The following is a 25,520-nucleotide window of genomic DNA, read 5'->3' on the forward strand; positions in this document are numbered from 1 at the left end:
AATGTTGAACTGTAGTAAATTTTAATGAATGATGCTTATTTGATGATGCAATTGTTTCCCATTAGGAAATCGTCCGTTTTCACGCAAATATTTTACGGTTCTTCGAAACGTAGCTTCAGAAGGTTGTTTCCGTTGTGGAAACCTATCTCTGTACATTTTAATAGCTTCTCGAGAATTTCTCTTGCATTCGCCAAAAATTAATATCATTTCAATTCTCTCGGAATTTGAAAAAGAACACATTGTTGTAAACGATTACTTTGCAGCAAATATTGGAAGTACGATCTTGCGTGATAACCAACGAAGACTAACAAAGGAACCGCAACGACAAACTATCAATTTCGTCTAAGCAATATTCCGTATTTACATTCAGTGACCTCTTCAGTGTCAAACAATGTTTACAGTGTCTTCAGGCCAAATACGACAGAAAGCTAAATCTTTCAAATTTCCACTACAGTGAATCGAGTAATACGTTAGTAAAAATATCATGTAATATGTGTTTTGAATTCGTTTCGATGTCCTGTACAATATGGTAAAAAAAATGTGCTCCTATTTGTAAAACCCAAGGTGACCTTGACTTCGACCTGAAAATAAACTGTTTTCGAAATTTCTTTTACTGATATCTATTGTACACTCCATACCCTGCAATTCTTGTTTCAAACATTGTTTCGTCAAATTGCTGCAAGTGGGTGAAGAATCGTGCGTCGCGTTAGAGGTAACACCCTGTATAAAGTGCCAATACGTTTACTGTTACTTATTGTCGAAGTTAATCAACTAAATTCAAAAGTAAGGATTAAATTGCTAATAAATTGAAAAATTTATGAATAGGAATTGCTATGAACCCAAGGAAATTAGGTGTAAAAGTCACTAACAATTTAATCAAGCGAAAAACAAAAGTTATAAAATGTTAAATTGAATTAAGAGTAAATTCCATTGTTGCTAAAAAACTTCAAAGATAAAAGAGAATGGTAAAAGAGGTGTCTTGGGTGCCTAAGGTAGATAATAGGGAGCAAAAGTTATTTAATTGAAACGAAGTACTTGTCTAATCAGGAATTCGAATTAGAATTAGAGTGGAGAATCCAGGAGATCCGTCAAGCTCGTTGGCTCGATGCGAAATGAAAATTTTAGTTCACGCTAGCTCTCGTACATTGTAATCTAGAGAGAAGGGGTTATCCCTACCTCAAGTCGAAGAAGAAGTCATTCTTTAAATCATTGAACAGACATTGTTTGCTGAAGTAAAGATTTACAATAGATTAATAATGGTGCACAGTGGTTTATAAATTGTTAATGGTCGTTTATAATTGCCAAAATTAATATATTGTAGAAATGTTAATACTCACGTGTGTTCAATCGTGTTCAAGACTGATTATCCGTGATGTTCGTCATTGATCGAAATATTTACAAGTTTCGAATGTAACGCTTAATTCTGAGTTATTTTCCTTATTAGATATGAAGAAATAGAAGATAATTCTTGTTTGTTTTTAGATATTTTATTCCAAGATAAAAGAATTAATTTTTGAAGTTAATAAAAATAGAACATTAATTTCAATTTAATTTTATTTCATTGGAATTACTACTATTTGGAAAATGCTTGAAAAAATATTATAATTTTCATTTCATTTCTCTTTTAGTATTTAATTTTTAATTGCGAGGGGTTGAAGTTATTAATTTTCATATTTGATTATATATTGTTTCCAAAGTACATAAATACAATTCTCTATATAATTACTATTTGTTACACGGTCGATAGTATTTGCTAATTTCCCATCAATTACTTCTCTTTTATCTGATTCTGATAAGCACGCAACTTTTCGAATAAGAATGCGACGCTGAACGGCGAATGAAAATAAACCATTATTAATTATACCATATTGCGATCATATATCAAATAACATATGCTACGAATAGAAAGAAGGTAATCCTTTTGTCTAAAAATAAACAAAACATGATAACACCGCGGAATTACAGTCGTGCGAATTCTCCTCTTTGTGAAACTTAATTTTGAAAATTTATATAATTTATACTATTTGATTTATTGATATAGTTTTAAAACTTCGTAGACTTATTTATACATTAACACAATTTGCTTGTGTTGTAATTTAAAAACAAACCATTTCCACTTGCGTAACTAGTTAGAAATAGTGATAATGGAATGCTTATTTCATAATATAGCTGATAATATTGATAATAATTATCAATTAAAAATAGCAAAATCAATAGCTAGAACACATAATAATGACAATAGTGACATTTATTGCACATATAGAATCTAAGAATAACATAAAATAAAAAATATGAAGTGTATGTGACCTCGAAGAAATTAATAAGAGGTTAAAGATTAAAAACAGAGAATTCTTCTTATATAAATATTTTATTTCACTCTTTTCAATACACCTTTATGTATAGAATACTTTCATTTTCATGTAATCTATGCGCGAACTACATTCCACCTTGTATCTTACTGTTACTCTCGTTACAGTCAAATTCTCTTTCCCGATATTCATTCTTTCATGATAGATAAGATAAGAAACGGATTAAGTTACCCGGAAATTAGTGAAATATTTTCTTAGCCTTATTTTGATACAGTTACTCCATCGAACATTCGCTATACCAAGTATTTTAATGCTTCGGTTCCTTGACAGATATTTTTATTTAATAATTTTTATAATACTTCCCGATGATTATTGTTTTAAATATTTCTTTCTAGGATTTGAAGCAGTAGTTTTTCCCTATGACAAACATGAAAAAAGTAGATTTGTTATTATTTTAATTTACGATTCATTGTATCAAATCTTAAAACGTTTGAATACAATAATTATAATAATATACGTAATAAAAATAATCTTAAAATATAGATGATATTGTTTTTGAACTTCAACAAGTAATGTTCGTTGACTTGAGTATTTTAGAATTTCTTATTTTTCACAATTTTCAGAATATTCAACCAACAAATGAGAAAAGAGTTCATAATGTAGCTCGATAACTGGAATATGTCAGTGTTTTCTTTAGTTGTTTTCCACACATGCGTCTTCGCACAGTTACAATTATCTATACAAATAAGAAATAGAACAAAAACTGGTTATCTGACCTTTCATTATAATTGCTCTCCTGACTAAAGTAAAGGATTGAAACTCAGTACAAAGTACTTCTTGGTTAACTCTAATGAACAACTTGTAAACTCTCTGTTAGGCGCTAATGACCCAAGTGTTGATGCGACTATAAATACTTCTCGACAAACCATCGGACAGTGAATTGTCTGTTCAATTTAATTCAAGAGCACCTTTTATTGAACCTCATCCAGTTAATACCTTCTCGTTTTATTCTTATTTAACGATGTTTGGAAATCGCAAGTGCATAATAACCGGCAACATATGAACAAATACGCGCAGGAATCCAATCATATCGAATGACATCAACCTTCTCGTTTATAATAAAGACGTACAGTTGTTGGGCAACAATCTTTATCTAATGGGTAGATTTATCACGATATTCACAGTTCCCAGCGATTTCGTACAACGGGCCACGCTCAGAGAATCCAAAAACCAAGTGTCACACCGCTGCTGGCCGAGATAGCGCACGCAGAGGATTTCGAATGTCCGTTCACTTCGCCGCGAAGGCACGTTACTTCCTCGTGTAACGAGCCAGAAAGTAGGGGGAAATATCGGATGGAATGAATCGTCCACTTTGCAGGTTGTCAGTGGCCACGGACCTTCTAAGAATGCTAGACGAGTGCGTTCGAATCGCTTCGAGACCTGTATCGTGAACACCATGTGATTTCCTCTTCCGAATCTCCGACCACCTGGCCAATCGAACTCGGAACGATCTGTTAAGACGTTCACCTTCGCAGCTCATTAGCCAAGAGGTGTCTGTGAATAATACAGTGTTTCGACTCCTTTCGAAATTTCCTAATAGTCGACCGCGGTACTTGATGCAAATTCATGTCTCTGTATTTAGTAATGTTTTAGTAAACTTTGATTTTCTTCGCTGATGGGTTCAGTGAATGAACTTTAAAATTGAAACTATGTTAAGTTTCAATTAACTTCGCGCTTCTCAAGTGTATTAGAAGTTTCGAATGACTTCACTTTTCGTAGGCAGATTCGAGGAAGATCGGAGTGGAATTTGATTTTCCTCGCTGAAGGATTCAGAGAATGAAATATAAAATGTCAAGTTTGAAAGTTGCGCTTTACGAATGTTTGACAAGTTTCGTTCACCGTAAGTGCATTGTTTTCCACCTGTCTGGTTGCGTCGTTTCGCTTGTTGTCTATTAAGATTGGACCTTGGACAACTGAACTTGGAAGACGCAATGGCATCGCTATCTTTGTAGTCATTGGGTTTATCGTCAAGTTTCTCTAAACGGCGAATTTGAATTTGAGTTTCTCCACACTTGTTCTGTAATTTCGGAAACCCGCGTTGGATTTGGAATACTTTGAATTATTCATTATGGCCACGTTTGGACTGCTGATGTTTGTACAAATTGATGATTTTAGAGACTATTTGATAACAAGAGAAATTAATTCTTCCAGACTTTTAACCGTGCTGTACAATCTTTCTTCGTTTTAATTATATTAAAATATTTACTTCGCTAGACTTTATTTAATAAATCTGGTTTTCATTAGGATCGATTATATTTCAAAATTTGCACGATTCGTTGATTATATGATTTTACAGAATTTTCTCGGAAATCTGAAGTTTCATCAACTGATATTAGAATTACTCTGAGTGATTCCCTTCATTATAAATGTGAATACCATTGTCAGTAACAGAACTCCTATAAGTGTTAGGAGAACGATTGAATAATTTTCAAAGTATGATTCGTTGATAATTATTTGCTTCTATCAAAGTTCTATGTTCTCTGAGATCAACAATTGAAAAGAAAGATAATAATAATTGGAATTGATTGTCGCGTTTAGTATTAAACTGCGGATATTATGCACTCATAAAGTTCTTACTTGAGAGAAAGTTTCAACAAATGCTAGTAAAAGCTGAGAAAAAAATTTATTTTGAACGCTATTCTAAATGAAATATTTCATTATTCTTGGCAATGAAATGAAATTAATCACACTAAATTGATTGTACTACAGGGTGGCGAAGAACTTTCATTGTCAACGTAGTAGACGTAACAATGTGCATGACAATGGAATGAATATTGTACCAGGGACTTGTAAAGCTTGTACTTTTGTTCGTTGATTATAGTACCTTTAAAATAGTCTGTGAATGTTGCATTCATTCTATTGCATAAACACCGCGGTCTATTTATAATCATCGACCACAAGATTTCTATTGCTGTTGAAGTCTGTACAAGGAATTATTACGATTGTTTATAATTTGTCAAATCCTTTACGAGATCTAAATTTTCATCGGTTTATTAATAATAAGTAGTTCTGAGTAATCGGTAGATCGTGAACTTTCATGACATTATCAATTTTGAACAGAAGCTTGTTGCCCCTAAAAAGAATTTCATCAAGTTATAAATTAAATGTACGTTGGACTGATTGTGAGCATCATTGAACTTTCTCTTTCACCGACAACTAGGTGACAAGTCCATTGACAAGGCTGTGACAACAACGCGCAGGATTCGCAGTCTAATAATCCATTTCCGGTCACCGAAAAGAACCAATTTATTATTGATCAAAGAGGACACGAAGCAAAATGAATTCATTTGTTATTTTGTTTTAACAAACTCTAATTATTAAGTTCCTTCGACAGCATAATTACAATCCTCTTCATCGTCAATCAACGAAACTTTCCGCAAAAAATACTAATTCATTCACCATCTTTACCTTACCGACTCTTAATCCATCAAAATCGAAACTGGAGGCTCATCAATCAAGTTTTAAGCCCTCGCTAAAAATATATTTACCCGACACAATACGGAACAGTAACGTAACAAGAGTGATTCACGAATGCAGCATTCGAATGAAAAAAATAGGAAAATTATTTTCATGTGTGGAAATTGACTTGAAAGATTCATCGAATCTATTTAGAATTGAATATCCTTTGGTTGTTTTGTGATGATTGGAAGAGGGATTCCAGCGAGAAGACTTGAAACGTTTTTATCAATTTTAATCAATTTTAAGCTGTGAGAGTGCAATTCTCTTGATGAATGGCGTTGCTCGCCGCAACATGCTCGTATTTTACCGAATCCGCGCAAGAAGCTACGCGAGACGCGCAAGGAATTCATGTTTAAGTGTCTTGTGAAGAATCACCAGAACGCTCGGTATACGCAGTGCTCGAATATTTACGCGGAAACAGGATTCCGAGGCCAGGAAACCTTTGCCTTGCGTCAAGGAAAAAGCTTGGTGTTCCTTGCGCAATACTATCCGACGAAAATAATGCATGATTTGCATGCGCCAGGAGGATTCATCCAGAAAGAAGAAAAAATATTGAACCCTTGAACTTTCTTTCCTGCAGCTGGGTCTCAGGAAAATTACGAAGTTTCACCTGTGGAAAGTCCGGAGCAAGAAAACTTCATTTCACGTCTTTTCTACAAGTTGTGATCGGTGTTTTGCTTTGAACTCGATCATCGAGGGATTACCTAGATCGGTGATGAGCTATGCACACGGTCCATCAATTCTATTCAATAATACGGAAGTAAGATGATGATAAATTAAGAAAACCGACGACATCTCATTGTATAAATTGATGACTTTCAAATCAATCGATTCGATGTTTTCTGATCACGGTTACGATTACTTGTATGGATTATTGGAATTTCGATCTGCGACCGCTGCAAAGAAGAGGTCGCTCATCACTGATCTAAAAGATCCTTGACACTTCTGGTTGCGCAGACACCAGGGAAGGGGATTGCAGGATGAGACGCATGAAAAGATTCGTGTTGGCGCAAAGCACCGAGAAGGACCCGGTTTGGAAGTCCTCGGATAACCTGATGGCTGGCGTTGGTGCATCGAAAATGCACGCGGAATCGACCTCCATGGAACAGTCGCCTACGATGGATACGCTATCGAGTGAGAAACATCACTCGGCAACTGGATTAACGTAATACATTTTTATATTTGGTGCGGGGTTTCGGGAATGGTGAAATTATAGAATTCTCAAATAATTATAAAAGTGAAGATCATTGATTGGAAACTATTTAAATTTCACCTTATGGTTGACTAGTGCACATGGTATTTCATTATCGTCGATAGATCCTTGTTCCAATAGTTTTAAAGATTTTTCAGTTTTCATTTTTCAATTAGAAACATAGTTTCTTAATTTAAAGAAAAGGAGCAGACAAAAGTTGTCAACAATGTTGAAAATAAATCATATTAAAAAGATTTCTTTAAAGTAGTCATTTGTCAGCTAATTTTTCTTTTTAATAGAAGATAAATGTTGTCGTATCTTCGGTACTCTTTGGTACAGAATTAAAATTTTTATTGTCAGATTTGTTTCATTATAATAACGGAGAATAAAATTCTCTCTTGTATTCGGTTACACTCGCGTTGATGTATTTCAGTATTCTTGACTTCCGAACTGCAATTCTTCCAACGAGGATGGACAGGTCCTTGAAATCTTGAAAGCGCGAACCGCGAAGGAGATGACTGGTTAAAGTCTGCACACGAGCGCATCTCCCTCTAGTCAAAATTTCATGATTCGCGTCTCTCGACCTTCATTGGAACGGTCCCGTCTAGTTACTCATTCGTATTCTTCGTTTGCCTGAGCATCGCAAACAGTACGACAAATTCGGAGGAATACAAATTTTCGGAAACGTGAAAGGATAATTCATATGAAAGTTGTTTGACGAAACAATTCGTTGAAAATGATTATCCACGGAACGTTCAACGTCAACGTAACTTTTTAAAATAGACCAACGAAAATTCAGAAACAATATAATCAAGTGACATTTTAATATGTTTTCTTATATTACTTGTACAGGAAGTCATTTAAATAACATTCAAATATTCCACATTTTCTACTTTACACTAAAGGCAGAAAATATAGGAAATGAATCTTATAGTAAAGGGAAATCATGTGAATATTTAACAAAAGAAATTGATATTTTTGTAACAGGTTCAGATATACAATACTCCTTCTCGCTAGGTAATTTCTTTTAAAAATATGGTAATTATTCGTGTATATTTAATCGTAGTTTTACATAAGCATGTAAAACTTCTAATGTTAATATGTTCAGAATTACCTGTATTCAGTTTATAAGACATAATATCTAGAGACTATAATATTATGTAATATATTATTCATAAAGGTTACCCTGTTTCTTAACTTCGGTCAAGACGTGTGTAGCAATATTATTATTTTGTGTATTATAAAACATTTAACGAAACGCGTGAAACACATTGTATTTTGAAAAAGTAGAAAAATAATGACGCATATACATTCAAACGGGCTATACTGTAGAGGGCTCAGAAAGCGTTACGGAGTTGTAGGAATGGCGTTGCGTGAGTCGCTTAAATTAACGGTTCGTATACTTTCTCCGCTGTCATTCACGTCTATATACCCTACTAATGGATGACTGGAATTGCCTTGAAAAATGTAGGAAAACGGTTGCTCCCATTTCCCTCCGAACTACCCATTTCTATTTTGTTTCTTTTTTTCTTTTTAAGGATTTTTCTATGTATTTCTTGATTTCAATAGCAGTGGGACGACGCAATAATAATCATTATATGGTTGTACTGTTAAAAATGCAACTGTACAATTGTTAAGTGTATGAAAAATATTTACTATTAACAGTTAAAAAGTATACAAGTAAATTTACAATTTGGGATGTAAGTATTCCATACATTGTTTAAAAGTATATGTAATAATGATTACTCGTCTTTGTTTCTTGGCATTTAAAATATTATTTGGACGAACCTCTGTGACCAAACACGTAAAACAACTGGCTAAAGCAGTAGTACTGAAGAAAATAAATTAAGATTACCTACGTAAAATTGAGCAATGTTAAAGAAAGTCTATCCTGTAACATATCTGTTATTCGAATTTCTTTTTTCTTGAAGAAAATGTCAAATCCAACAGAGTTTAACTGAAAGTTATAATGCCATGTCTATACAATTTTGGATCGCCAATCGACGAAGGACCATCGAGGATGTTTTGAAATTTTACGAATCTTTCGAATGATTTCAATTTCTTATTTACTCGAAAGTGGAACGATTCGATTTGTACAGTGAAAAATAAGCTATGTTCAACTTAATTCCGTAGGCCCAGCATGTCGCAGGGCACGGTGATGATCCAGGCGCAGAGTAGGCTCCATGAGAAGGACTTCACCATCGCTACCCCTGAGGAATTTGTTCATCGTTTCGGCGGTACCAAAGTCATCAACAAGGTAACTATCGTTAATCCGAAACATTAGATTAAGGCACACTATTGTTTTCCACTGATTAAACCGATTTTATTTGGTTTTCCATAGTGATGAGTTTTTATTCAATTAGATCGGAAGGTGTACCAAATCTATTTAGGGTAATAAACCAGTTCCATTGTACTTGATTTTTGATAATAATAAAATTTGATTACATTCGGCCAAAGGGTATACCACAAAAATTTGTTTACTAATAAATCACATAAAGTAATAAACCAGTTAAATTTGATTTGATTGTAAATAATGATAAAATTTTGTTCGATTTGGTCGAAAAGTGCATCAAACTTGTTCAAAAGAAATGATCTTTTAGATTTACCAAAATGCTGATTTTAGAATTGTTTCTTGCTAGTGTAATAATGAAATCGACAATTTGTTGCTCTTATCTTATTGCACACAATCCGTGATTTGTAATCTTCTAATCATAGTTCGCTTAAGGTAAAATATTTACAATTTCAAGTTCTGAATATTAATAGATTTATAGTCTGAAATTGAAAATTTACGGTTTCTTACTTAATAAAATTTCTAATTCCTAGTTTAGATTTCAAGGATTGTAGTTTAAAATTTGTGGTTCATAGCTCGGAGATCGAAGCTGAAGGTTTCTCGAGCTCAATATTCCTGATACATATTTTATAATTCATAATTTTTTATTAAAATTGATAATAATTACACAATTAATCGTTTGTGCTTTGCATCTACCCATAAGCTAACTCTTTACAATTCCAAATAATTTTATAATATTTATCGAACAATAAGATTATTGAAAGTCGTCGCTATTAAAAGTAATCGCTGGAAAAAGTGAAATATTTAGCGTAGACCGATGTAGGATCAGAAAAGATCAATATCTGACGTAATGTCAAGACTTTTAGTACATACAAAATCTACAACAAACGATTTCCATAGTGATATTACATCACCGTGTAGACTTTACATTCAAAATAGATCACGTACATAGATCTTTCTAGTGACGTGTTCGTGGAAAGAAAATAAATATTTCGAGACACGTGTAATATAATGTCTTTTTGTAAAATTAATTCGAAGTATCAGAAAATGTGAAGTGGCATCATTTGCCGAATGATTTTAATAATTACAGATACAATTGTGCGAGAGTGAGAATGAGAATGAGAATGAGAAGGAGAAGGAGAATGATAATGATAATGATAATGAGAATGAGAATGAGAATGAGAATGAGAATGAGAATGAGAATGAGAATGAGAAGGAGAATGATAATGAGAATGAGAATGAGAATGAGAATGAGAAGGAGAAGGAGAAGGAGAATGATAATGAGAATGAGAATGAGAATGACAAAGAGAATGAAAAAGAGAATGAAAAAGAGAATGAAAAAGAGAATGAGAATGAAAATGATTCTTTAAAATAAGATAAACCCGCCGAAGCAGGTCATTCAACGTAGAAATGTGTTGTTCCGCTCGAACATGTTACGCGGCATTCACCGTACCGTTTCGCAACAAACGTTAACCGGCCAAGGTCCCATAACTGACCTTGAGTGACCTTAAATCCACCGTACCTGTTTCGATGGCGTTTAATATGAGGGTATACCTTTCTACTCTAAAAAATGATGATATTAGATATCATGATGTTAAATAAAAAAGAATCAGATTTCATTAATCATTTCAATAAATTCGAGCCACAAACGTTATTTAATAATTTTGAAAAGTCAATTAGCAAATGTTACTTTCTGAATCCTTTTGTCCTTCGAAAGTATTCAAATTTATGCAGAACTGTAGAAATATACGTGTTTTATGAATTATTCAAAACGTTCCGTAAAAAAGATGAACGCTCGAAAGACACAAAATGAACATTAGGTTAAACAACGTTGCCGTTCTGATTATTTATCACTGCGATAGAAACTGAAAGAATTATCACTAGCCTAACCTTGTTTAAGGTCGCAGAAAGGTCACGAAACTGTATTAACATTCGAACACCCAACAATTCTAAGACGAGAACCTCAGCTGGACACAATTGTGATTTTATAGAATGTTCAAAACTCGAGATAGGGAAAGTAAAAAATACCGCTTTATCATGTTTAGGAGTACGTCATGAAACAAATTTAAACGTGTCCAATGACGTAGGACTACGTCAACGGGAACCAAGGATAGACTATAAAATGACACGAATCTACGTCACCGACTGCCAATGCGTTAACAGTTACATAGAAATTGTTTTTGCACAGGTGCTGATCGCGAATAACGGAATAGCGGCGGTAAAATGCATGCGCTCGATACGCCGTTGGTCCTACGAGATGTTCAAGAACGAACGGGCCGTGAGGTTCGTGGTAATGGTCACACCGGAAGATTTGAAAGCGAACGCGGAATACATAAAAATGGCTGATCAGTATGTCCCTGTACCTGGCGGCACGAACAACAACAATTACGCTAATGTGGAACTGATCGTCGACATTGCTATACGCCTCCAAGTCCAGGCAGTATGGGCTGGATGGGGTCACGCCTCGGAAAATCCAAAATTGCCGGAATTGCTTCACAAGAACAACATCTCGTTTATCGGTACGATGAGAAAAATTATCTAAACCGGAAGAATCGTTAAGTGTCTAATGATACACAGATTGTTTACGTTCGTGGTTTGTAAGGACACACGAAAGAATTGTTAAAAGTATAATTAACGGAAGATATATTACTTTAATTACGAATATTTCATTATTATCATTTGACATTTAAGAAATGTTATTTCCAGTATTCTCTTCGGAAATTAGATTGCGGAAAGCTGAATTTTCATGAGTGATTATCCTGGTTCTGTGATCTCGATCTATTTGTACTAAAATTTTCTTATAACAACAGTTAACTTTAAAGACATGGAAATATAAATGTAGAAATCTCTAGATTAAAAAAATTATCTGGAAGAAATATTATTTCTCATCGTTATCTGAATCATCTAAATAATATTTAAATAACGACAATTTACATGGAATCCATGAAAATCGTTTTAGGACCATCCGAGAGAGCAATGTGGGCCCTTGGTGACAAAATTGCTTCCAGTATAGTGGCGCAAACCGCGGATGTACCAACATTGCCCTGGTCGGGATCAGAGCTGAAAGCTCAATATAGCGGAAAGAAAATAAAGATATCTTCGGAACTATTTAAAAAGGGATGTGTTTCAACGATAGAAGAGTGTTTGGCAGCAGCGAACAAAATTGGCTTTCCGGTCATGGTGAAAGCCAGTGAAGGAGGTGGTGGTAAAGGCATCAGAAAAGTAGAGAACGCTGAAGAACTGCCTACGTTGTTTAGGTAAATGAATGAATGTCTAGATGGAAATACAGTTCACTTATGTCAACGCATTTCCATAACGTTCTGAGTCAAATGTTATTTCTAAAGGAAGTTCGTGTTCCTATTATTTTTTTAAATTTTAGTTTACGTATACATACTATATTTTGCACACGTTTTTTTAACTTGTAAACTTTCTTCATAGACAGGTACAAACTGAGATACCTGGATCTCCAATATTTATTATGAAACTGGCAAAATGTGCCCGACACTTAGAGGTGCAATTATTAGCAGATAATTATGGAAACGCTATATCGTTGTTTGGTCGTGATTGTTCTATTCAGAGAAGGCATCAGAAAATTATTGAAGAAGCGCCAGCCGTGATTGCCAAGCCGGAAGTGTTCGAAGAGATGGAAAAGGTAATTACTATAGCTGATAATTACGATAGCTGATAAGCATATCATCGAAGTGCAATGTAAAGTCCATAGAAAATTACTTTGCATTTAAGTAAAACACTTTTTATTGCGTTGTTTCACCATAGGCTGCTGTAAGATTGGCCAAAATGGTCGGGTATGTCAGCGCAGGTACCGTTGAATACTTGTACGACACTTCTGGACGATACTACTTTCTGGAATTGAACCCACGTCTGCAAGTGGAGCATCCTTGCACGGAGATGGTTTCAGACGTCAATTTACCCGCAGCCCAGCTTCAAATCGCTATGGGATTACCGCTTCATCATATTAAAGATATTCGTCTTCTTTATGGTGAAAGTCCATGGGGCGACAGTGTTATCGATTTCGATCAACCGCGACACAAACCTCAGCCGTGGGGTCATGTGATAGCTGCAAGAATTACTAGTGAAAATCCTGATGAAGGTAAAATGATACAAACAATTACAATTGTAGTTTACACGAGTATAATTAAATATTTTAAATTTCTAATTATACCTGTATCCCTACCTAAACTTTCGATTGCAGATCTTAAATGAACAAGAGAATAGTAGTCAACAAAATTTACATTATGAAATTATGATTAGCTTAGAATAAATTTTAATATCCAAAATTTAAAAGGAACATAATTTATGATACTTTATGATATCAATAGATTACAAATGTTTGTACAAATTAATTTGTTTTATAATTAAAACATTATAATTCCCATAGAAAATATTTATAGTGTTATTCATTACCATGCACAAATATAAATGTAAATTGAAACTATTAAGAATGTTCTTTTCAGGTTTTAAACCAAGTTCTGGCACTGTCCAAGAACTGAACTTCCGATCTTCGAAGAATGTATGGGGTTACTTCTCGGTAGGAGCATCTGGTGGTCTCCACGAATTCGCAGATTCGCAATTCGGTCACTGTTTCTCTTGGGGAGAAGATCGTAACCAGGCTAGAGAAAATTTGGTCATTGCTCTAAAAGAGTTGAGCATCAGGGGTGATTTCAGAACGACTGTGGAATATCTCATTACATTATTGGAAACAGAATCCTTCCAACAAAATAATATAGACACGGCTTGGCTTGATTTATTAATTGCTGAACGTGTTAGAAGCGACAAACCAGATGTAATGTTAGCTGTAACCTGTGGCGCTCTTCACATTGTTGATAGAACCATCACTGCTGCATTTACTGGATTTCAAACGGCATTAGAAAAGGGACAGATACAAGCTGGTAATGATTTGGAGAACATAATCGATGTGAGTGTTTAATAACAGTAGAATTATTATCGTAGATAGAGAACAAAGATAAACTCCACACTGTACAGTTTCATATCATCTTATTATTAGATGTTTTATACCATTTTTATATCTTCTTCTTATAACTTGCCAAGTAACATTAGTTTAAAAAATTCGAAATTACATTTTTGATTTTACGAAAAATTTCTATGAACTTTTTGAAATTGTGTTTTTAATTCTTTCTACTACTTCAAGTGATTTGTCAATTATTTGTAGCATTATAAATTATAGAACAATATTAGATGTTAGTTAGGTTTTGCATCTATATTTATTGATTGTTATCTTTAATTTCAGGTTGAACTTATCAACGATGAGTACAAGTATAAGATACAAACAGCCAAATCAGGACCCAATTCTTATTTTCTTATCATGAACGGTTCTTACAAAGAAGTAGAAGTGCATCGACTTTCGGATGGAGGTTTGCTACTCTCTTTAGATGGTGCAAGTTTCACTACTTATATGAGAGAAGAAGTCGACCGTTATAGAATCGTAATAGGAAATCAGACATGTATCTTTGAGAAAGACAATGATCCATCTTTGTTAAGATCTCCTTCTGCCGGGAAGTTGATTAACTTTTTGGTTGACGATGGTGGGCATGTAAACGCTGGACAAGCTTATGCCGAAATTGAAGTTATGAAAATGGTGATGACAGTGACCGCAGGTGAAGCTGGAAGTGTTTTCTACGTTAAAAGACCAGGTGCCATTCTCGAAGCTGGCACTCTGATTGCTCATTTAGAGTTAGACGATCCATCTTTGGTAACCAAAGCCCAGGAATACACTGGTCAATTTCCAGAAAGCGAAACTCCTGCTATTTCGGAAAAACTAAATCATCTTCATGCCAAGTATAGAGTCAGTTTAGAGAATATTTTGGCGGGATACTGTTTACCCGATCCATATCACGTGCCACGTGTACGAGAACTTCTTGAAATGTTCATGAACTCATTGCGCGATCCAAATTTACCGTTGCTTGAGCTTCAAGAAGTGATCGCCACAATCTCTGGTAGAATCCCCATTTCTGTTGAAAAGAAAATTAGGAAATTGATGTCACTCTATGAAAGAAACATCACTTCCGTTTTAGCCCAATTTCCTAGTCAGCAAATCGCTGCCGTGATCGATGGACACGCAGCCACCCTATCGAAGCGATCCGAACGAGACGTTTTCTTTTTGACTACGCAAGCTATAGTGCAATTGGTACAAAAATATAGAAATGGAATACGTGGAAGAATGAAAACCGCCGTACACGAGCTTCTTAGACAGTACTACACTGTCGAAAGCCAATTCCAGCAAGGCCATTACGACAAATGTGTTTCAGCTTTAATAGAACAATACAAAGATGACGTAGCTACGGTAACAAACATGATTTTCAGTCACAATCAGGTTACCAGAAAGAACGTCTTAGTCACTATGCTGATTGATCATATTTGGGCAAATGAACCTGGTCTTACGGACGAATTGTCGAGTACATTGACAGAGTTGACTAGCTTAAATCGTACAGAGCATAGCAGGGTCGCGTTGCGTGCCAGGCAAATTTTGATCGCTGCTCATCAGCCTGCTTACGAATTGAGGCACAACCAAATGGAATCCATATTCCTGTCAGCAGTGGATATGTATGGTCATGATTTCCACCCGGAGAATCTGCAGAAATTAATTTTCTCTGAAACGTCCATCTTCGATATTCTACATGATTTCTTCTATCATACTAATCGTACAGTCTGTAATGCTGCTTTAGAAGTCTACGTCAGAAGAGCATATACTAGTTACGAATTGACCTGTTTGCAACACTTGGAATTGTCGGGCGAAGTTCCTCTTGTGCATTTTCAATTCTTGTTGCCTATAAATCACCCCAATCGACAGAATCAGTCTTCAGTTAATCACAGAATTGGAGCTATGGCAGCATTCCAAGATATGGAACAATTCGTCAGATACGCTGATGAGGTACTAGACCTTTTAGAAGATCTCTCTTCACCTACTTCAATCTCGGCCAAAGTTTTGGAGGCAGTGGACGCAATTGGCAGCGAGTCCAGGCACAGCACGTCCATAAACGTGTCCATAAGTACTGCAGAAACTGCCGGCACAGTAGAAATGGGTGAAAGACCTGCTGAACCGGTTCACATCCTTAGCATTGCCGTCCAAGATAATAAAGAGAATCACGATGATGCCACTCTGGCGCAAGAATTTGGAGATTGGTGTAGTTGGAATAAAGAAGGACTAATCGCACGAGGTATCAGGAGAGTAACGTTCGTTGCTTTAAAGAAGAGGCAATTCCCAAAATTCTTTACCTTCCGCCAAAGAGACGGTTTCTTGGAAGACAAGATTTATCGACATCTTGAACCAGGTTGCGCTTTCCAATTGGAACTGAACAGAATGAGAACTTATGATCTGGAGGCTCTGCCTACCTCAAACCAAAAAATGCACCTTTATCTCGGTCAAGCGAAGGTCGCTAAAGGTCAACAAGTCACCGATTATCGGTTTTTCATTCGTTCCATTATAAGACACTCTGATTTGATTACCAAAGAAGCTAGTTTCGATTATCTTCATAACGAGGGCGAACGTGTTTTACTGGAAGCTATGGACGAATTAGAAGTTGCATTTTCACATCCGCTTGCCAAGCGCACCGAGTGCAATCATATTTTCCTGAACTTCATTCCCACGGTCATTATGGATCCAGTAAGAATAGAGGAGAGCGTGACTAGTATGGTACTCAGATACGGTCCTCGTTTATGGAAGCTGAGGGTACGTCACGCAGAGATCAAAATGACAATTCGTCCATCGCCGGGCAAGCCAATATCCACTATACGCTTGTGCATTGCCAATGATAGCGGTTACAGCATAGATTTGCATCTATACACAGAGGTAACAGATCCAAAGACTGGTATTATTCGCTTCGAGTCTTGTCCTTCACCGACGGCAAGCGATACCCGGAGAACAGGACCCATGCATGGTCTGCCGATCTCCACGCCATATTTAACCAAAGATTATCTTCAAGCGAAACGGTTCCAGGCTCAAAGTGCTGGTACAACATATGTGTACGATTTGCCTGATATGTTCAGGCAACAAACAGAGAAGTTATGGCAGAAATATATAGAGGAGAGGCCGAATTACAATATAACTGTTCCAAATCCAGTAATGGATTGTGTTGAATTGGTTTTAGAGGGTGAGAACTTGGTAGAGCAAAAACGTCTTCCCGGTGAAAACAATGTCGGCATGGTGGCTTGGAGATTAAGGCTTTACACACCAGAGTATCCAGAATGCGGTCGAGATATTATATTAATAGCAAATGATTTGACACATTTAATTGGCTCTTTTGGTCCAAAAGAAGACTTACTGTTCTGCAGAGCGTCTGAAAGGGCTAGACAACTTGGAATTCCTAGAATTTACTTTTCTGCGAACTCTGGTGCACGCATTGGTCTAGCAGAAGAAGTAAAGGCACTGTTCAAGATCGCCTGGGAGGATGATAATGAACCAGAGAAAGGATTTAAGTATATTTATTTGACACCGGATGACTACGCACGGTTGGCACCACTTAATTCTGTGAAAGCTTCGTTGATCGAAGATCGAGGAGAATCTCGTTACAAAATTACAGATATTATCGGCAAGGATGATGGTCTTGGCGTAGAGAATTTAAAATATGCCGGTATGATCGCTGGAGAAACGTCTAGAGCCTACGAGGAAATAGTGACAATCTCTATTGTATCCTGTAGAGCTATCGGTATTGGAGCATACTTACTACGTCTTGGACAGAGAGTCATTCAAATAGAGAACTCGCACATTATCTTAACCGGTTATAGAGCACTGAATGCTGTATTAGGTCGTGAAGTATACGCGAGTAATAATCAACTGGGTGGTATACAAATCATGCATAACAATGGTGTTTCACATGCTACGGATGAAAGGGACTTAGATGGTGTTGCAACTGCTTTAAGATGGTTGAGTTATTGTCCTAAATTTAAAGGCGCACCTCTTCCGATACTACCGTCACCTCTTCCCGACCCAGTTTACAGAGAAATCGATTATGTTCCCACAAAGGCAGCTTATGATCCTAGGTGGATGCTCGAGGGCAAATGGTCACAGAATGAAACCAATACATGGGAAAGCGGATTCTTTGATCGTGGTTCTTGGCAGGTACTATAACTCTTAATTACAATATTTTTATATTTTACTACCCTTTTCTGCTATACGAAACATGTCTGACATAGTGTCTTTTAATCGAAAAGATAAATTAATTGGTTAACCATAAAAGACACTTAAAAGAACAAAATCAAAAGTAAAGTTTAAAATTTCAAAAATTTATTCCTAGGAAATAATGAAACCTTGGGCTCAAACTGTAGTAACCGGACGAGCCAGACTAGGTGGAATTCCGTGTGGTGTCATTGCAGTTGAAACAAGATGTGTTGAGCTACATTTACCAGCTGATCCTGCTAATTTTGATTCAGAGGCGAAAACAATATCTCAAGCAGGACAAGTGTGGTTCCCTGACAGTGCATACAAAACTGCCCAAGCTATTAAAGATTTTACGAAAGAAGAAATACCACTTTTTATTTTCGCCAACTGGAGAGGATTCTCTGGTGGAATGAAAGGTATTTATTGATTCCTAATAATTAATCTGCATTACAATAACCTTATCATGGAAAATAGTATTTTTACTACCTTCTATGCTAATTACAATTAATGCTTTTTTTACAGATATGTATGAGCAAATTATCAAATTCGGCGCTTACATAGTAGATGGTTTACGGGAATATGCAAAACCAATATTTATATATATTCCACCACATGGAGAATTAAGAGGTGGTGCCTGGGCAGTAGTTGATCCGACTATAAACCCTCGTTACATGGAAATGTTTGCTGACAATACAAGTAGAGCAGGTGTTTTGGAACCTGAGGCAATAGTTGAAATCAAATTTAGGACAAAAGATATACTTAAAACTATAAATAGGGTGGACACGGTAGTTTTAAAACTCAAGGTGAATGTTTACTACTTTTTTTGCACCAGTGCAACAAAATACAACCAATTCTACTATATAGAGAGTATTTAACATAGATGCCTTTATAGTATCATTACCTTATTAAGTCAAATATGTTTACTCTAACAAGTGATGATCTTTCAGGAAAAATTATCTACTGTAAATTCGCCAGAGGAACGAACAGAAATAGAGTCTCAAATACGTAAGCGAGAAAAAGAGGTGGAATCTATGTATCATCAAGTTGCGGTTCACTTCGCAGATCTCCATGATACCCCGGAACGAATGTTTGAGAAGAACGCGATTCATGACATAATTCCTTGGCGAACAGCTCGTAAGTTACTTTATTGGCGGCTCAGGAGAAGACTTTTGGAAGATGAAATAAAACAAGAAGTTCTTTCTACACAACCACGTCTTGACGTCAGACAAGTTGGTGCAATGTTACGAAGATGGTTTATAGAAGACAAAGGTCCTACAGAATCTTACCTGTGGGATCAGGATGAAACTGTAACCAACTGGCTGGAGAGTCAACGTCAAAGCGAAAACAGTGTTGTTTCGCGAAATATTACTTGCGTAAAACAAGACGCAGTTGTTTCTCGTATCAAAGAAGCTCTCGAGGCTTGTCCTGAGGTCAGGTTAACTGCAATTTTGGAAATTGCTCATAGGTTACAGCCAACTGAACGCGCGGAATTGCTCAGGACATTATCACAAATTGAGACTACTACCCAAGAACATCATAATGATTCAAGTGCCTCATCCTAATGTTTTTGATAAAGTTTATAAGATTCTCTGTCTATTCACGTACCTGGTGTATGTAACTCCGTTAGAATTAATTGTACAGTCACTCGTTAATTCATCTTGTTAATAGTAAATTCTACGGGAATAGTATAATTTTGCAAAGTTAATAATTGCTTCTGTCGATAACGTTACTTGATGGTAGGAAGCAAAAAAAAACGAGCACGTATGTTAATACGGTTCAAAATGATACTATCGAGTATCATACAGTGTAACTGCCGTTTCCTAAACCATGGCAAAATATGCCCATTGTTTATGATAAGTGTATTCATAAATATAGAAATTATATTATATTATATTGTATTTATATATATACATATATACATGTTATATATGTTGTATATATTTACATATATAAATATATATATATATATATATATATATATATATATATATTTATTTTTAGAAAAAAGTTTGTTCATTGAGTTTAATTTCGCCGAACTAAACAATCTTACACGCCATTTTTCCATTGTGCTGATAAAAAAAAGACAATGGGTAAGTTTTATTAAATGTTAAATATAATTTTCTCATAATCGCAATGCATAATATTAAAAACTTCCTTTGCCTTTAAAGAATTTTAATTTATTAAGAATTGGGTTGCTTGTAAGGGGTGAATCATGAAAAATTCTATAAATCTGAGTGTTTAAAGGAATTAAGGCGTTTAATACAAAAAAGTTACTATACGATCTTTATATATACATATATATTTTATACTATTTTTAATTTATTAAGATCAAGGTAAAATGTATATTATATATAATCATATTTTCATAAAGAGATAAAAAAGGTAACTATGAATGAACATTTGTTCGTGTCATTACCCTTAAAAGACTGGTATTTGACTTCGGTGTACATCGACAAGATCGTCGTCTAGGGTAAGCAGAACCATGAATGAGAAGAACATTGCAAAGGCAGACAGAAAATGCCAAATATCATGACTATCGAAGAAGCTTAGAAACATACAAGGTTTATTATAAAGACGAGACTGTGCTGGAGTAAGCGCCCATGAAATTGTTTTGTTGATAAAAAAGTACATAGCAGCAGCCCAAAATATAATCGATAAAATAATATACATTAATGGTTGAAGAAGAATCCGCTCTTTATGACATTTCTGAAATATAAAAGCAATTAACTCCTTCAGTATATGGATGCTTTGAAGTATTCGAATATCTACACATACCTTCATTACAATATAAAAAAGGGTATACAAAATTAAATTAGACATTAGTATAGCTAATAAGAACGTTGCAAAATTTTTCTCATGAGTTATATTTCCAAATACTGCGAGACCAACGTTACATAAATTTGCTACCACAAGCATTATAAATCGTCCCAAATATAACGGTCGAAATAAATGTCCAATTCCTATACGTAGGTCGTATCTGCAGTTCTGTAAGAAGAAGTATGCTTTAAAAAATCAGTAGGTATATTGATGTATATACATCAATATTTTAAGATTACCTGTATCATCCTTGTAATAATACCTCTGAATCCATACCATCTCCACCGTCCCATATAATAAATTTGAATTGTTAGAAACAAACAAATTGACAAATGTGCAATTGTAAATGTGACCCAAAAAAAAATTGACCCGTTCAGAACACCCATTAATCCAATGAATATGATTAAAGCCAGAATACCGAATGTGATTGGTGCTCGAGCATTTATATCAGGGTGACGAGTTTGATAAATTTTGATCATGCAAAGCACTGCTATGATGTACATAAAACTGGTGTCTAAAAGAACAAAGTAGACAAATTTAGTTAACACATCAAAGGGACAAACAATTCACAGTACATGGTGTTATTAATATTACCGAATTGAAAATTGCTGCTATTTGGACATACATGGTAACTTCCTGAGAGTATACCTTCCATAATGAGTGCAGTGCCCATTGCATAAAATAATCCATAATGTTGGGGTATGCCATAGCATTTATTTTTTTCTTTTTCCAATTCATTATGTTCTCGAGAATGTGTCAAAAAAATAAATAAAAGACCTAATATTACATATCCGAAATTGGAAAATACATGATTGAAATCCGACAACTGTTGAAATGGATGAGCACAAAGAAAATTATAATAACACATATCCTGATTTCCAGTAACCTGAAGTACTTTCTGATATGTTATAACCAGTTGCACGGCAGGCAAAGTATAAAAAATAGCAACCGTTCCTAAATAATATAAATATAATTTAGATTTATGTCTAAGAATCTTTGGATCTTTGCGTGCTAAATCGCAAACTGAAAGCACTAGTTTCGTTCGTATTACTTCTTTATCGGAAAGAGCATCTTCCAGTAAATCAATATCATCTTCCTCTAATGAAGAATCTTCTTCGATCACAGACTGATGCGGCCCAATCTGAAAAATAATAATATGAAAATAATAATAATTCGTAGAATAAATAAATGTCATAGAAGAACATAATTCAACAGCGAAAAATGTAAATGTACATGTACAGAACTTTTCAACGCGATTCAAACTTCATTTTTTTTAACTCGATTTAAAATTTATTACTAACAATTCTGTTAGTTAGTTCTGTTGATTTGTTACTAACAATTCTGGAACATACTCAAATAGAAAAACAATAATAAAAAATATAAGATATTTTCCCACAACTCTGAATTTGCCACTTTGATCGTATATCATTTTGATAAAACTATTATTAAGTTTTACCTAAAATATTACCAAATATTCAAAACTGTTATAACTCTTTATGAAATTAAAATTTATTTTTTAATACAATCCCACTTAAAGGTAATCATTACGATGAAAATTTTTTAAGATGTAAGGTAATAGGTGGATGTTCTTAAACACATGTATCCTCCGAAGACTTAATATTATTCATTTATAACAAGTTTTAATACACCTTAACTATTATCTTACCTCTTCTATGGTTGAAGGACTTGGCATGGGTTCATCAATGTTTTCGGTTTCTTGACTGCTGTACAACTCACGGGAAATTTTCCTGCCTTCTTTAATTTTTAATACCACTACACCCACAACATAGATAATACAAAAACTAAAAATAATGGATATTGCTACCATTGATGCTATAAGATAATCTTGTTTGGTAATACCATCAATTATTTTTAGCATCACATTCTTATTTCTTAAAGAGATCATATTGGGTGATCCAAAACAATCAGTATCATCACCCTTTACTACTAGCACAACAAAAAAGCCCAATGGATATGCTTCCCTCTGAAAAAAATGAAGTTCAATTTTATGTTTAATTAGCTGTTATTGAAACAATTAAGTTATAGTTGATAACAGTTGGGACAAATACTCACTGGCACAGTAATACCCCCTTGTCGATTTACAGTTTGCCAAACACCGGTAAATTCAATGTTTCTTTCTAAATCGAATACAGGACACTGAGAATAAACAAAAGTATCTATTATAATATAAAATTAATGTATTGATTTTGCTATTGGAAACAAGAAAAATTATCATTAAGATTGATAAGTAACAAATAATATATAAGTCATAAACAAATTATGTATCTTTTTTTTAAATAACGAAAATAATTTAAATTATAAAATGAAAAGTGTGGCTTTTGCTCGTGATATATATACAAACAAAATTGTTTCTATCCATATTCACAATTACGTTCGCTCACCGATGTATTTTGTACTGAAACTGTCATACAAACGTCACTTTCAGATGTAACATGGACAATCACAGAGGAACTTTCTGCATGCTCCGGAAAGGTATAACCAAAAAATATAGGTTCGGATGGTGAAATTGCTATTGACCTATTTTCTCCTAATCTAAAACAAAGTGAATAACAGTTATTAAAACCTTTTCTTATCAATATACAATTTATTTATATACAGTACTAACCAAAGTAAAGTTTAATAAAAGCAATACCTCAAGTAGAAATGAAAATCTTCTGTTACGTTAAGCTTGAATGAAATATTATTGTAACTAGCAGTAGATAAACTAATAGTAACAAACTCTTCTGTGTCTCCTTGAGCATTCTGATAATCTTTCGTCGAACACAGTGTGCGACTGGTTTTATTATAAGTTAATTCATTAAAATACATGCTATTTACAACAAGAGGAATTTGCCATGACAGAGTTTCTTTCTTTCCACGCACCACTACGATAAGAGGTAGATTATGAGTGGCATTGCTTTCAACATTTATTCTCGCAGTTTGCATCCATGTTACCTGAGAACATATGTATATCGTATAATATGTAAACAAAAAAGGAAAGTATGTAAGAAATATTAAATATGAAGCTACGAATACTCACATTGTTAGTACGATACAAGAAGACATATTCAACAGTAGTATTTATGACAAGTTCATATTGTTTCTCATATGCTCCTTCAATAACAATAGGAGTGAATGATAAATTTCGTGTAGCGACAGTTTTATAAGAATTAAATATTAATAACAGAGAAGTAAGTGTCAAAACTCGTTGAATATTTAACATCTTAATAAATTTATGCTTAAATACGAAGCATTAAATAAACGCTTGTACGGATTGGTCACATTCGAAACATACTATTAAGTAATTTACTACCAAAATCAATTAGTATAATAATAAAAATCAACTACTGAATTTGATGTGTCTTCTTTTTGAAACTTTTTCCATGTATCTGAGACAATATTTATGATGTCAGAAAATACTTTTTTTAATTGCATGTGTATTATAAACTGAAACTACACATTGGTAAATTAAACGAATTCACAATTCATATAAAAACAATCATCCGGGGAAAACCCGCCACCGCATAGTTAACTGATGCATAATACATATTTGCTTTCATAAGCTAAACTCGCTAAACAGAGGCAAAACTTTGGCAGTTTTCAAGAATCAATTTCCAGTGTATTCATGCGTACGAAAGTTGTGTTCTATGAACGTAGTTACAGAATTTTGCGTTAACAAGCGGGCGAACTTTATGGCTGTGTACTTCAGGATAGAGAATACACACGTATAAAGAAGTTGTCATTTCTACCCCACGTTGTTCACGAAGCCAGCCCTGAAAAGAATGCAGGTTTCATTAGTCAGCTTTCATCTTTTCTTATTTCATTTTCGATACTAATATGCTATTCATCAATACGGTTACACATAACCAATCAAAACCATAAACAAAATCTCTAGCGAGAGACCCCTCTTGCCCCTGTGCCGTTTCGGGCTATGACTCGTGAACAACGCGAGTATACATACAGTTTTTCTTTCCTTTTTTATTTAGCAGTCCGTAGAAAGTAGGAGAGGCATCGTTTATAAGGAAACTGTTTAACAATAAGAATTCTTAAAGTCTATATCGATTAACACAATATTGACTGTTGATTATTCAAATTTTATTTGATATAAAAATATTAATTTTTTTATTACATGTGCAATTCTAATATTTCAGGAATAATTTTCAAAAAGTAATTAATTCTTAAGTTTTTTAATTAGCTAATTGCAGATTTACTTTATAGACTAATTTAATACACCCTTGAATTTTAAAAACTGTTAAACAG

General features: G+C 34.5%; 2 protein-coding genes and 1 long non-coding RNA gene across 13 annotated transcripts in view; 2 read left to right on the forward strand and 1 right to left on the reverse strand.

Annotated features, from left to right (window-relative positions):
- The window catches only part of ACC (acetyl-CoA carboxylase), a 42,458-nt gene extending 22,020 nt beyond the window's left edge, over window positions 1-20,438 (forward strand). For 6 of the 8 annotated variants that reach the window (XM_031971630.2, XM_031971631.2, XM_031971628.2 and 3 more), the window contains 10 exons: window positions 9,154-9,277; window positions 11,499-11,829; window positions 12,270-12,567; window positions 12,749-12,962; window positions 13,085-13,418; window positions 13,783-14,243; window positions 14,577-18,404; window positions 18,580-18,859; window positions 18,966-19,246; window positions 19,391-20,438. In XM_031971630.2, coding sequence (XP_031827490.1) covers window positions 9,154-9,277; window positions 11,499-11,829; window positions 12,270-12,567; window positions 12,749-12,962; window positions 13,085-13,418; window positions 13,783-14,243; window positions 14,577-18,404; window positions 18,580-18,859; window positions 18,966-19,246; window positions 19,391-20,005 — 6,766 coding nt within the window. In that variant the 3' untranslated portion in view covers window positions 20,006-20,438. Of the gene's footprint in view, window positions 1-6,448; window positions 6,994-8,701; window positions 8,721-9,153; window positions 9,278-11,498; window positions 11,830-12,269; window positions 12,568-12,748; window positions 12,963-13,084; window positions 13,419-13,782; window positions 14,244-14,576; window positions 18,405-18,579; window positions 18,860-18,965; window positions 19,247-19,390 lie in introns of those variants that run through there. The other 2 variants (XM_031971626.2, XM_031971632.2) reach the window with 2 other exon arrangements.
- Window positions 701-5,870, forward strand: LOC116424782 (uncharacterized). Its single transcript, XR_004234538.2, has 3 exons — window positions 701-4,209; window positions 4,666-4,802; window positions 5,704-5,870. It is a non-coding gene; the product is annotated as an uncharacterized LOC116424782 (long non-coding RNA).
- A 288-nt stretch (window positions 20,439-20,726) lies between the features above and the next one.
- On the reverse strand, window positions 20,727-25,198 carry LOC116424778 (SID1 transmembrane family member 1). 4 transcript variants are annotated; one of them, XM_076367663.1, is made up of 9 exons: window positions 24,986-25,198; window positions 24,301-24,374; window positions 23,914-24,215; window positions 23,663-23,813; window positions 23,334-23,417; window positions 22,927-23,244; window positions 21,855-22,401; window positions 21,500-21,774; window positions 20,727-21,428 (listed from the first exon to the last, which is right to left on the reverse strand). In XM_076367663.1, exons 3-9 carry the CDS (start codon window positions 24,204-24,206, stop codon window positions 20,862-20,864), a joined length of 2,235 nt encoding a protein of 744 aa, XP_076223778.1. In that variant the 5' UTR covers window positions 24,207-24,215; window positions 24,301-24,374; window positions 24,986-25,198; the 3' UTR covers window positions 20,727-20,861. The 4 variants fall into 4 exon arrangements, with proteins under 4 accessions (XP_076223778.1, XP_031827511.1, XP_031827510.1 ...); XM_031971651.2 differs by lacking the exon at window positions 24,986-25,198 and having other exon boundaries at window positions 22,927-23,033; window positions 23,121-23,244; window positions 24,301-24,975; XM_031971650.2 differs by lacking the exon at window positions 24,986-25,198 and having other exon boundaries at window positions 20,727-21,149; window positions 21,219-21,428; window positions 24,301-24,975.
- Between the last annotated feature and the right edge of the window lie 322 nt (window positions 25,199-25,520).

This window comes from Nomia melanderi, chromosome 5 (genome assembly GCF_051020985.1).
Source record: "Nomia melanderi isolate GNS246 chromosome 5, iyNomMela1, whole genome shotgun sequence".
Classification (NCBI taxonomy): Eukaryota; Metazoa; Arthropoda; class Insecta; order Hymenoptera; family Halictidae; genus Nomia; species Nomia melanderi.

Coding starts and splice junctions, on each gene's coding strand:
- LOC116424778 (XM_031971649.2), bottom strand. CDS start 24,483: ATGTTAAATATTCAACGAGTTTTGACACTTACTTCTCTGTTATTAATA. Junction 22,402..22,926: donor GTCCTTCAACCATAGAAGAG/GTAAGATAATAG, acceptor ATTATTTTTCAG/ATTGGGCCGCATCAGTCTGT. Junction 21,429..21,499: donor TTATTACAAGGATGATACAG/GTAATCTTAAAA, acceptor TTCTTCTTACAG/AACTGCAGATACGACCTACG.